This window comes from Pteropus alecto, unplaced genomic scaffold (genome assembly GCF_000325575.1).
Source record: "Pteropus alecto unplaced genomic scaffold, ASM32557v1 scaffold25, whole genome shotgun sequence".
Classification (NCBI taxonomy): Eukaryota; Metazoa; Chordata; class Mammalia; order Chiroptera; family Pteropodidae; genus Pteropus; species Pteropus alecto.
The window spans coordinates 19105362-19118568 of NW_006441955.1; the positions used below are offsets into that span (position 1 = coordinate 19105362).

The 13207-nt window shown below is 38.5% G+C and overlaps 1 protein-coding gene across 2 annotated transcripts in view; it reads right to left on the reverse strand.

Moving 5' to 3' along the window:
* Window positions 1-13207, reverse strand: part of PTGER3 (prostaglandin E receptor 3) — an 83221-nt gene that overhangs the window by 20009 nt on the left and 50005 nt on the right. Inside the window, exon 3 of one of the 2 annotated variants that reach the window (XM_015595084.1) lies at window positions 2417-2461. The exons of the other annotated variant lie outside the window; for it this stretch is intronic. Coding sequence (XP_015450570.1) covers window positions 2417-2461 — 45 coding nt within the window. Of the gene's footprint in view, window positions 1-2416; window positions 2462-13207 lie in introns of those variants that run through there. 2 annotated transcript variants of the gene reach the window in all.

Consider the following 13207-nt stretch of genomic DNA (forward strand, 5'->3'; position numbering starts at 1 on the left):
CAGTGTTGCTAAGAGTGACAGCTAGATATAACATCAGTGTCTAATAGTCAAGAAATGGCCAAATCAGCCCTGGACTGCTGTGAAGGAGAAATTCTTCCATGACGTAAACACTCTCCTTCCTGCAAGCTGGACTTGAGTCAGAATGAAGGTTGCTTTTGCAAACCCCTCCTTAGTGACCGTCTGATCATAATTGATGTTTATTCTGACATAAATCTGCACCCTTCCCTTGCCTCCTGCAATGTGCTGTTTTCTGGAATAGACTGTTGTCATGATCTGGTCAAACGTGTAATTTCCTGTACCTGGTAGCATTAACGTACTAGTACCCATGACTATCCCCCTACCCTTTACCTTATATAATTCTTTGGCACCTGCCAAGCAGCACAGGCATTCATTTCATCTTGCAACCACCCAAAACATGTAAGTTTCTGTCTCATATGTAAATTTCCCTTAATAAACTCTGTTAATTTACAAACTAGAGCGGCCAGCCTCTTCTTCCTATGTTTTCTTGCTCTCTTAATCTTGCTTATAGAGGTAGATTTTCAGTCTCGGGCCTTTTCCCTGGGTCTGTGTGTACTAACAGTAGTTGGCAAGCCAGCCAAGAGATCCCAAAAATAGGATTTGGGACATCCATGGAGGAAATACTGGATTAGTCATCAATCTCCATGTGCCATGTGGGGAGGGGTGGTCCATATGCTAGATGTATGTGGATCACCATATGAGTACAGGACGTCTCAAAGATGCAGGCTGGTTGTATGAGGAACTATGCCTTATGTACTGTGGCAAGGAAGAAAAGTTTATGGCCACAGCTGTGGACTGGTGGCTTTTATGGGTGGTTCGGTTGGCCCCTTATGTCCAGTTAGAGGCAGAAAACAGGGTTAGAAAATTAGGGGAAGAACTGAAACTAGACAAGGATATTAGAATGTCTATGACTCTGTTAGCATCAGTATTAGCTGATAAAGGTTGAGGGAGGAAAGTTCCTTTGAACAGATCCTATTGGTTTTATGGAAGCCATGAGGTCTCTCCATCTGTTTGTATGTTCATGTGTGTCTCTATATGTGTTGTATTTGAGTGGTATTTTCTACATCCAGAGGCTATTGCTAACTTATAAAAGAGCTGTATTTAATTGGGTTAAAGGAATTGAGTGCTTATATAAATTAAGGATTGGGTATTCTAAACTTTTCAGAAATGTAGAAACTGACCCAAGTGCTTTTCAGGATCACATGATCTGGGACAATATTTGGTATTAAAGCTAGTTTATGTTTCTCGATTTGATTAAAATAGACATATCTTTAGAGTTATCAAAATTAGAGTTATCAGAATTAAATATAACACTTTTATTTTACCTAGGCTTAAAAATTTATCACCAAAAATAACAACTTAGAATGATGGCTGATTTTGTCTTAGGTCTCAAGACATTTTTCTGAGTAATCTAAACATAATTGTTAAGAACTAATAAATTTAAAAGATTCAAGTGGAACAAAGGTTTTGGGTGAATCCTTTAGCAATAATTGTAGAAGTTTTATGAAAAAAAAAAATCTTTGGGGAAAAAATTTTAATGTGTGGTCAAGCTAGTTAAGATTAGAATGAATTTATTGAGTAAGTAGATTTAAATATCAAAAGTAAGCTGATGAAAAAATAGAATTTGGTCCTCTTTTTTTCTGTTAAAAGACAAAGTTTTCTTGGACTATGGATCTTCTGATATGATATTGTGACAAGAAAACAAAGATTCTATGTTCTTACAAAATAATTTTCTGTTTTCTGTTGTCTTAATCAGATCTTTGGTTACTTAAGAAAATTGAATCTTCTCAATAGTAAAAACTAACTTTTTGTATTTGAAAAGCTCCAGATGACTGTCATAAAAAGTCAGCAACAACAAAATCTATATAGAGTACGGCACACATGAAAGAAGTCCATTCTGCTTCTGCAGAAACAGCCCCTCGCTGCCAGAGTTTTGCCGTTCTGATGTCCTTGTAACATGGCAACAGCCTTCTAAATCAGGGAAATTAAGATAGGTAAACAATGGCTGTAAATTAAATGAATAGTTGGGGCTGTCGTTTCTTCCGAGCTCCCTCATTTTTCAGGTTTTGCATTCCTTCATACACCATAGTACATTTAAACTGGACTTCATTCCACTGCCACTTAGTATGGGTTATCAACATGTTCTTGTTGTACGTATATTTTGTGGGTGGGTTGAAGCCTCCTTCCAGGGCAAGCAAGGCTGATGCTCTCACAGTGACAAAGAAACTGTTAGAGAACATGTTTCCCACTTGAGGTATGCCTTCTAAATGCTCCTTCAAGACTACTTACATAGCCCCGCTAGATCCTATGGAATGGTGGCTTGGAACCTGTCACTGTTTTCTTTCCCAACTTCTGTAAAACTCATTATATTGATGACATAATGTTAACCCGTGAAGATTTACCTCTGCCTCAGAAAACCTTGTAAGCTTTGCTGAACCACCCACTATAGAGAGGATGGGCAGTGAATCCAAGAAAATCCAAGATCCAAGTACCACAGTAAAGTTTTAGGGAGTTGTATGTCAGGTAAAACCCACATTGTCCCTGAGGTCATCATAGACAAAGCACAAGCCTACCCCATACCAAAAGATGTAAAAAAAGGTACAGACTTCTGTGGGGATTTGGAAGTACTGGGGAACATTTACACATTTACACACATTTAATGCAATGCTTTTGCCTATTATATCACCTAGTTAAAAACAGACATATGTTGGATTGGGTAGCTAAACAGCAGGCTGCCTTGAGAAAGCAGAAATACTGCTCAAAGAGATTAAAGCCCTTGGAAACACTCAATTGGAGTTGCTATTCAAATTAGATGTTTCGGTAATCCCAGAAGGCATGGGTTGGATATTATGGCAAAACAAAACAAACAAACAAACAAAAAAACAGCAAAAGAGGAGAGTGCCCCTTAGATTTTGGTTCTGTTTGTGGAAGGCAGTAGAAATCATATATACTCCAACAGAACAGCAATGATTGGCAGTGTGTATGGTGCTCCTGCAGGTGCAACAGCCAGTTATAGTAAGAATTTCCCTTCCCATCAAGGAGTGACTAGACAACAGGTTCCATGGACCTGCCTCTGCCATGACTCAGGCTCCTTCACTGACTAAATGGCATACCTACCCACAGCAGAGGAGTGCTCTGTCAAATAGTTCTTTGTTTTTAGAGATGCAGCAACTGTTAGGCCCTGTTGAATTGAAAGACCCTCCAAATGCTCTTGCTGCTATGTCTCTGCAACCTGCAAAGAAAGAATATTGATCCATAGTCCAAGTAAGATGGTGCATAGCTAAGGAGGCAAGTTCCAGCTGGAGCTTGGTATACTGATAGCTCTAGCAGAATATTCTGTCTACCTGGATGGCCGTTACCATCCAACCAACCACTGACATTATCTAGATGAAAACAGGAACAAACTACAGTAGTCAATGGGCTAAGTTAAGAACTGTCTGATTGGTAATCATATATGAACCTTGTCCGCTGATCTCATGTGTTGACAGTTGAACCATTTTAAAGAGATTGGTGTTATGGCTTAGACAATGAACAAGGAAAGGTGGATGATTATGAACAAACCTTTATGGGGACAAGGGATGTGGAAAGATACCTGAGCATGCTTATAAGAGGCAGAGGCCGATCTTGTTTTTCATGTCCCTGCCCGTAAGTCGCCTCTACCTCCAGGTAACCAGGAAGCAGATGCCTTGGCAAAAAAATGCTTTTGCAACTGACAGTAGACACTGCAGATTAGGTACAACAACAGCGTGGGCACTGTAGTGCCCAAGTAAGATGGCGCATAGCTAAGGAGGCAGATAGTTGGGTTGGTGAAACAAAAAAATGGTGTCCTTAAACAACAGATAAAATTATTAACTGAAAAACCTTCTTTGGCAGGGTGGACAAAAGTGCTTTCCCAAGCATTGACACATTTACATGACCAACCTGTGGGGACTTTTACTCCATAGGCTAAGCTGGGAACTCAGGCTGAGGCACCCAATATGATAAAGGCGTGGAAAACAAAGAACACAGCAATAGTCCTGATGTTTGCCACGGACCAACAAGCTATGATAATGAGGGCACCATGTCCTATTGTTCCTGGAATGGGGATTGCTTACTGAAATCTGCAATGAGATATTTCATCGGGATGGGTCAGTTTTTTCACACCCCTGGGTGGGGAGGAGCTGCTGCATCTCCAATGCAGTTGGGACCTATGGAGACATGCTATATGTGAACTGGTACACACGTCATTGAAAAAGGGGAGTTGGTAGGGGTCTTAGTCTGACATAGTCCCTCTCCTATCACTTCCTTATGCCAAAGAGCACCACTTACCCTGTGCCAACATATATAGTTTATACAGCCTGGCCAGGTTCCAAAGACTACAGCGACATTAACATCTAAAGATCAATAATTCTCATAGACAGAGATCTCCAGTTCAAGTCCCTACTAAATATTTGTCTTCCTGACCATAGACTTCTGCTGTTCCTGTGTCATCCAGATGTGAGGGTGAGAGGCACCTGTGGCATTATCTAAACTAAACGTTGTATTTTTATACCTGACGAATTTGCTAATATTGCTTTTTTGTTAGCACGTATGAAAACTCAAAAAAATGCGTGAAATGATCTGGCCCCAAGCCTAGGTAACCTATTAACCCACTGGTCTGGCTCCTACGGGTATAATGAAAAAATTGCTGCTAACTCCTGGACTATTTCTTTTAATGTCTCTTTTCTTGTATGTGTCTGTACTGTTGCCACAAATTGTGTCTCCAGTGCAATCAATTGGCGACTAAGTGAACTACCACCTGGCTACTGAAGCTTTTTGCTGAACACTCAGGGCACCTCTCGAGAAGAAGGGGATCACATGAGATTGTAAGAGTCGGTCACAAGGAGTTGAGTATGAAGGAGAAACAGTCCCACAACACGACCGCTGTCTGTTCTGCAACCCGGACCTCGCTTTCTGCTGTGTGCTGGTCTGGAACAGGTTATTATCCAGACCTGGTCAAACAAGTAATCGCCCACCTGGCAGCATTCATGTGCTAGTACCTACGACTATCCTTACCCCTTTATTCTGTATGATCCTTTGGCATCTGTCAAGCAGCACGGAGATTCATTTTGTCTTGCAACCACCCAATACATTTCTTGTATGTAAGTTTCCCTTAATAGATTCAATTACCAGACAGGAGTGGCCAACCTCTTTGTTCTGTTGTTCTGTGCCCTCCACTTATAGAGCAGATTTTTGGTCTCAGAGCCTTTCCCTGGGTCTGCGGGTACTGACAACTGCCTACACACAGAATTTTTTATAAATAAGAGAAAAACACTTCCATGTTCTTTTAGCCATTGTTATTTTGGATTTTATTGCAGTGGACTAAAATCTAACACACTGATAAAACCATCCTTCAGCCAGAGTAAATTCTGGGCAGTTGTCAAGAGGAAATTTAAATCAATGCAGAGAGTAGCCATACAAGTAAAAGGAAAGTAAAAGTGTTATTATATCCATCTTAAAATGAATCAATTACCTAAAATGTGCAGTCCTCAAGGCTTGAGAAATTGACAGAAGACTGTTTTTCGGGCCCTACCATAGGAGATTCCCAGATATTCAATGTTGACTTCAAATTGTTTGCATGTAATTTTCCCCAAATTTGTACAATATATCTACATTTTCAAAGAGGAAAACTGGCATAGATTATACCACTGCGTAATACAAATCTGCTCCTCCATGTGCTGGGTTTAAAACCCAGATGGTGGTACTGGAATGAGCTCAGAAATTAACATCATAAAAGCTGGGCTTGAATCCTAAGTCACTTCATTTATTTTTAATTTTTTATTTTTTTATTTTTTAGACAAAGCAACCCTTCGTTGACCTCACAGATTGCAAGAACCTTGTCAGTTTACAATCTCTTATTTTTTTATTTTTTACACCTACAGCACCTGGTTTTCCTGGGTGGTTTCCCATCCAAGTACTAACCAGGCTCCACCCCACGGCTTGTTGAGGGTAGCATGGCCGTAGACTCTAGTTCACTTTAAACCTGGACAAGCTTGCTTAAATTTCATAAATCTCAATTTCTGCATCTATGATATAGAGATATTAATAACACTGGCCCAATTTCTCCCATAGGGAAGTTGAGATAATCCAATGAAATAAATATATATCAAAGTGTTTTTATCACTGTTACTAAAACCATTTTGGTATTCATTTAGGTTTCATTGGGAGAGGCACTTTGATTTCAACGTTTTAGGACAACTAACTTTAAAAAGTAACTCTTTTTGCCTATATGAACCTTTTTTTAACCATCTCATTTCCATAATTTTGTAGAATTTTGTTTTTGGAGGTCTGAGTTTTAATGAGCTTCATATATGCAAGTCTTTAAGCTAAAAGAATATTATTGAGAATGAGTATTTGGCTAACTTACAACTGCTTCTTTTGAAATCAGCAAGCAAGAAGCACTTGGATAGACACTGAAAATAAAAATAAATTCACGAACTAATTATAGAAGACTTTGCAGTTAGACTATGTCACAAACTGATTAAAATCCAAACTATGTACAGTAAATTTCCTTTAACCTGGAATTAAATATCCAGACATTTCACATAGCAGAAATTATTTTCACAGCATTGGTCAATTAAAAACAGTCATAAAAATGATTCCGGACCTACGAAATATTGAAGTACATTCTGAACTATCAAGGAAATATCACCAGGCAATGAAAACAAAGTACTTAATTAATTGAAGTGTAATAAGATTGTGCCACAATCTTATTAATAACAAGGAGGTTAATAGCAATAAAAACACTAGATTATCTGAGAATCTATCTACCAGGAACAGTAAGACAAAGGTTATAATTCCATTTCACAAATAGCAAAGGTGACATTGAACTTCTTGCTGAAAAGAAAGCAGATCGTTAGAATTTCATTGTCCAGAACTGCGTTCTGGATTGTGATTCATTTCATAAACTCCCTTCCAATTTGCATCTAAGTGAGCTGGGTCTGCCATTTATTTAGCAGCAAAAGTCATCTCACCTCAACTCCATACACTTAATCCCCCTATTCTTTCTCAATCTTTCTCTCTTTTATACGCACACACACACACACACACACACACACACACACACACACACACACACACACACAGAGCATTAAAACTTGCTCTCTTCATTATGATCTTAAGAAAAAGAGACACTCTACTTGGATATAAACTTGGGGGTTGGCCCTGCCCTTACACTTCAGAGCTGACAAACAATACAAGGAAATGTGGGAAAAGAGTAGCTGACCTATGAATGTTACATTTCCATCTCACTGCTCCCTTCTTGAAAACCCCACCCACCTGCCACTCACCATCAGCAAGGCTGCCTGATGAGATATCTTCTCTCCTATTCCCTCTCCAAACTCAGTCTTCCCTCATAAACTTGCTTTATATCTTTTCTTTTTCATTGCTACTTTAAGTATATTATTTGAGCTGGGAGGTGAGGGAATAGAGAGTGTATCTGGAGTGAGAAAGGAGAAGAGAATGTATACAGGGAGTGAGCACGTGGAGACTCTGGCACCAGTCCTTTCTAGAAACTGTATGGAGATTCATTCTGTGCCTCAGACTCTGATGTGAACCCAGAAGAGAACTGTGAAAGGGGCCACATTTGTTTCAGGCATCTGTTTTCTCTTACCAGTACCTTCTCTCCAGACTTACACTCCTTTCAACTCTCATGCCTTTCTTAAAAAATCCTATCCCCAACTCATCATTAAAGTTTAACTGTTCTATGTCTCATTCTTGTAAGGTCCTATTAAGTGGTTAGAACCAATAAAAATAATTGATCCTGAGATATTAGAAGTGACAATGCTTTGCTGTGTTATTTTTACCCAAATACCACATTTACTTTCTAAGAGGGCCCTTCCATGTTCTTGCTTAAAGGAATGACAATTCTAGGATTTTAGGTCCTATGTAGGATACCATAGGGTCAGGAGAGTTTTTTTTTTTTTAACTTTTGAATAATAATAACAGCTCACACTTACATAGTTTTTACTAAATGTCAAGCACTTTTTAAGTGCTTTACACATATTAGCTTATTTCATGCTCATAACAATCACAGAGGAAGGTACTATTAATATCATGATTTTACAGATGAAGATACTGAGGCACAGAGAAGGTAAATGCTTTACCCACAGTCACACAGTTAGTAAACACAGTTAGTAAACTGGGGTTTAGCCCCAAGTAGTCTGGCTCCAGAACCCCTCTTCCCAACCCACTAGATGGCTGTCAAAAACACCACCAACTTAAAATAAGCCTGGGAAGAAGGCACGAGTGCTAGTCCTGACTCTGTCTCTAAGGAGTCGTGTGAACTTGAGCAAGTCGTTTAAACTCTCTGAGTCTCAGCTGAACTATATTTGTGGTGTATGCCCTTTTTTTTTGTCATCTTGTTTTATTTTGTTTTTTTTTTGTTTTTGTTTTTTGTTTTGGAAGCTGTGACATTGCGATATAATAGGAAATATATGTTTTGGTCTTCATCCTCAGCTCCTGAAAATGACAGTCTTTTGTTAACAATATTTGGTTTTTGTCCCCAGTTTCTGAAGTAGCTCCTGAGGGATAAAGATGAAAGGAGCTCTTCATTATTCATAACAAGCCCTTTTCAACCTCAGCTGAATTTATGTTAATGAAGTGACTTTTGGAAAGCCCCTAAAAATGGAGCAGGGAATGGGGCTGGCTGCCAAGGGAACCAATCATATGATTAAAGGATTGGAACTTTCAGCACCACCATCTGATCTCTGGGGAGGGGAAAGGGGCTGAAGGTTGAGTTAATCGCTAATAGCTAATTATTTAATCAATTGTGCCTACATAATAAAGCCTCCATAAAAATAAATAAATAAATAACCCAAGGAGTTCTGAGAGTTTCCAGACTGGTGAACACATCAAGATGGTGGGGGGAGGGTGGTGCACCCAGAAAAAGCACAGAAGTTCTGCACTCCTTCTCCATACCTTGTGCTATGCATCTCTTCTGTCTGTTCTTGAGTTGTATCCTTTTATAATAAACCAGTTATCTAGTAAGTAAACTCTTTTCTTGAGTTTGTGAGCCATTCTAGCAAATCATCAAATCTGAGATGAAAGGTCACAGGAAACTCCAATATATAGCCGGTTGGTCAGAAGTACAGGAGGCCTGGACTTGTGATTGGCATTAGAAATGGGGGTGCAGTCTTGTGGACTGAACCCTTAACATGTGGGGTCTGCACTAACTGAATAGTTAGCGTCATAGTTGAATCGAATGACACCCAGATGGTGTTCAAGAATTGGTTGGTATGGGAAAATACTCAACCGTTTGTTGGCAGAGTGTTGAGAGTAGTGTAGATGCAACAGGTTAACTTTCAGAAGCAGAACCATTTCTTAAAATAAATTCAAATTAGAAGCCTGATGTACATAACAGATGAAAAAAAGATCTTGAGCCCAGGCTAACAATAGCTGGCCATGTACCAGTAAAAATTCAACCTGTCATTCCTTGCCCCTAATTCTACCTTACACACACACACACACACACACACACACACACACACACACACACACACACACACACACACATCTCTTGATTCAATGATGTCTACTGTTTCTTCCAGCTCTAGGATTTTATGTAACAAATGTGTAGACACATTCAGCAATAAAATCTCAGAATATACTCTCCTCTCTACAGTGCTGTCAAGTGGAAACAGCCCAGGTTAGAGTCAGAAAAGAAACAACACTGGAGCAAGCAAAGAAACATTTCATGATTTTACTTGATTTCCTTTAAGGCTCCAGTAAATAAGGAAATACCCATTTAAAATTTAACCTTATGTTATGAAACTCCCTCAGAGAAGCAGGAAGGAAAAATGCAGTTTCTAAACACTTAACTCTTAACTCAGTGATTGACACCTTGAAAGTATTTGATGAATGATCATCAATGCTGAATTGAATACTACAGAAAAAATATGTCCGAAACACACAACATGAATAACTACATTACTCTGAGCAGAAATTTTTGAGATTAATTCTATTAGATCCCTGGGGAAAAAAATCCATTCGCCTTACTTCTTTTTCCTCTTACTTCAATAAAAATATCATATGATTTCGCTTATATGTGGAATCTAAAGAACAAAACAAATGAACAAAGAAAACAGAAACAGACTCATAGACCCAGAGAACAAACTGATGGTTGCCAGATGGAAGGGAGGTTGAGGGGCTGGGTGAAAGCAGTAAAGGAATTAAGAAGTCCAAATTGATAGTTACAAAATAGTCACAGGGATGTAAATTATAGCATAGGGAATCTAGTCAATAATATTGTTAAAAAAAAAAAAAAAAAAGGAAAAAGAATGGTGATCCAAAGAAGAAACAACTTGTTGTAATGTAACATTAATCATGGAACCAATAGAATTACTAAGAAAAAGAAAGAGTTGGTTTTTGGAATTTTTGTTATTGTTTTTTTTTTTTTCAGAATACTTATTTTTATATCTCAAAAAAAAAGTATGCATGAGGTACCTCAATGTTAAATTCCTCCCTCTCCTAATATTCTCCTAACGCTGCATGTAAATATTAGAGCTGAATGTACTTCCTTTCTTCCCACCTCTGGATAGTCTCTGAAGAATCTCATCCTTTCTTTTCTGCATAGTGCAACACACTCATCTTTAATTCATTGACTTTTAGGTATCAATGTCCTGCCTTTGTTATGTATCCCCCAAAAGCAGATGACGTCTCTATTAAAGGGTAAGATCCTAGAGACACCAAGAAGGATCCCTCTTTGATTTGCTTTGTAAAGTACCTGCCTGCATGTGGGACAGACTTCTGTGATGGGACTTACGATACCAGAACTAGAGGGCTCCCAGTGCTAGACTCACTTTCTTAGAAATTCACTGCGTACTGAAAAGTGAACTGGTCCTAGGCAGAAATCTACATTTTGTACAGTTAGGCTGAAACATCGACATACATTAGAATCCTTTGGCTGCCACACATTAATAAACATGGGATGCCATTTAACCCTTTTCCAGTTTAGAAAAAAAAAGTGCAGCTCACTGTCAGTGTTCATTTAACATCATGTGTAGGAATGTTAGGTTTTCTAGGATTTGACATTTTCAGCAATTGAGAATTAGTGTGTTTTGTAAATGGAAATACCATTACTAAAAACTAGAATGCTATAAATAGAATGATGTCATTTGCTTCCAAAGACTATCACTATATTAGAGCGATGCGAAAATGATAATAAAAGCGAGATATTTCGTGGCAAACTTTGGGGGTAAGGTTAGGACTGTAATCCATGAGTTATCTTGGGGTTAACGCTGCAGCACCAAGTGCCGCAAGCGAATACTCTCGGAGCAAATGGGAAATGGGTTAAGAGCATTAGTAGAAGTAAAAATCTGAAGTCCCAGAGGAGAGTCTCTTAGCAATGACACAGGAAGCCTCCTCGGGTGTGCTTTTGAGTTTTTCAGTTGGAGATGTGTTACATGCATGCTTTGCTCCTTGAGGGCAACTTGTGCCCGTGTGGCCCAGGAAAGTAATAGGCAGACAGGAGAAGCTAAATACAAACTGTCCGAGGGAGGGGATGACAGACTGAGTGACCTGAGTGAGTGATAACTAGAACTGATGGCGAAACTGTGGTCTAGTGATATGAGCACCTGACATGAAGGAGAAAAATGTTTCTAAGTGTTAACGCCCCAAAGCCTTAGAGCCATGCTGACATTATTCAGTTCAGTTTCCTTGAATGTGAAAAGCAGGTGGTCTCTTGAAAGGCTCTCAGCTATTAGAAAGGAAGTGGTTTTTTTTCACTCACCCTGTGACTCCATGGCTTTGTGGCTGAAGGGGCTAGGTGCAAGCCTGTGGAATCCAGAGCTCAGACTACTTAGACGAAGCTGCCCTTCTCCTCACTCCATCCTGCTAGCCACAGCTGCCCTTCTCTCTGCCGGCCTGCTTGATCACCTCTCAGCCTGCCCATTCCTTAGCCAACACCATTCTACAGACGTATAAATCAACCCAACTTTCCATAAGGCGACTCGCTATCTTCCTATGGATGATGTTATAAACATTTCAGGTTGCAGGGGCACACTAAACTTATGTCTTCAAGAAGCAATTAGTGATGCCAGTGATTTCAACACTTCCAACAAGGATGTCAGTGTCTGATTCTGTGCTTCAAAAGAGGTGACTATTTCTGACCCTGTTAAGGATTATCCTGAATAAATAAGTAGTATGTTTCATTTAGATTTGATTTAATTGGAAAACATGGTCTATTTCATCTCGTCCTCTGAAATGAAATAATGTCTTTCTTCAAGAATAATTCCTTTGTTAATTTAAAACAAAATAAAACAAACTTCCCATTTCCTATTTATGTAATGGTATTGGTTCCTTATAGTTATTTCAAATTTTTAAAGCTTCCCTAAACATCTAATTACTCTTTCATTTCTGTATTTTAAAGTATATTTCTCTTTTCTCCTGGTCTTAAAAAGAAAAAAGAAAGAAAGAAAGAAATACTAAATAGGATTGGTAATGTACTAAAATTGAAGAATATTATTCATGCTGGGTTTATTCTCCTAAAATATATATTTTATACATAGCAAAAAATGATTACAAGCTGAGTTTGAACAAATTTATATTCTTGGCAGCCTTTCCTATTCAATTAGGTTAATCTGATATTCTAGTTAGTACAATCATTGCTAATAATGGCCACCAGATATTCTGATTTAACTGCTGGAAAATAATTGCTGTTGCTCATTTTTATAACGTTTTTGCTGTTTTTCTGAATAAAGTTTTCAAAAAATGTTGTAAACTTATAAAATGACTATCAAGACTTTGAAAGACTAGCTTTGAGATTAAGTCTAACAATGACTCAGTTCGTGTCATAGAAGGCAGAATATAAACCCGGATGAAAGATTTGAAACAGAGCACTAAGCTCAACAGCTGAATTCAGACAAATTTATTTCTTTCACACGATTTCAAGTATTGTAGCCATTTCATGACTGGTTTAACTCACAGAATCCCAGAAGTTTGTGAGTTGGAAGGAACCTTAAAGAAGATGTTTGTATTCCTCCTTCTACAGCAAACTTTCTGGTGGTTTCCTGGTATTTGCTTGAAGATTTGCAGTGAAATGAAACTTATTACTTCCTATGATAGGTTTTCCACCTTAGTATATGTAGATTTTGCTTTAGACTAGATCGAAATCTTTCTCATTGTAGTTTTTTCCTATATACCAGGGCATATGGAATAAGTCTCTATTTCATGT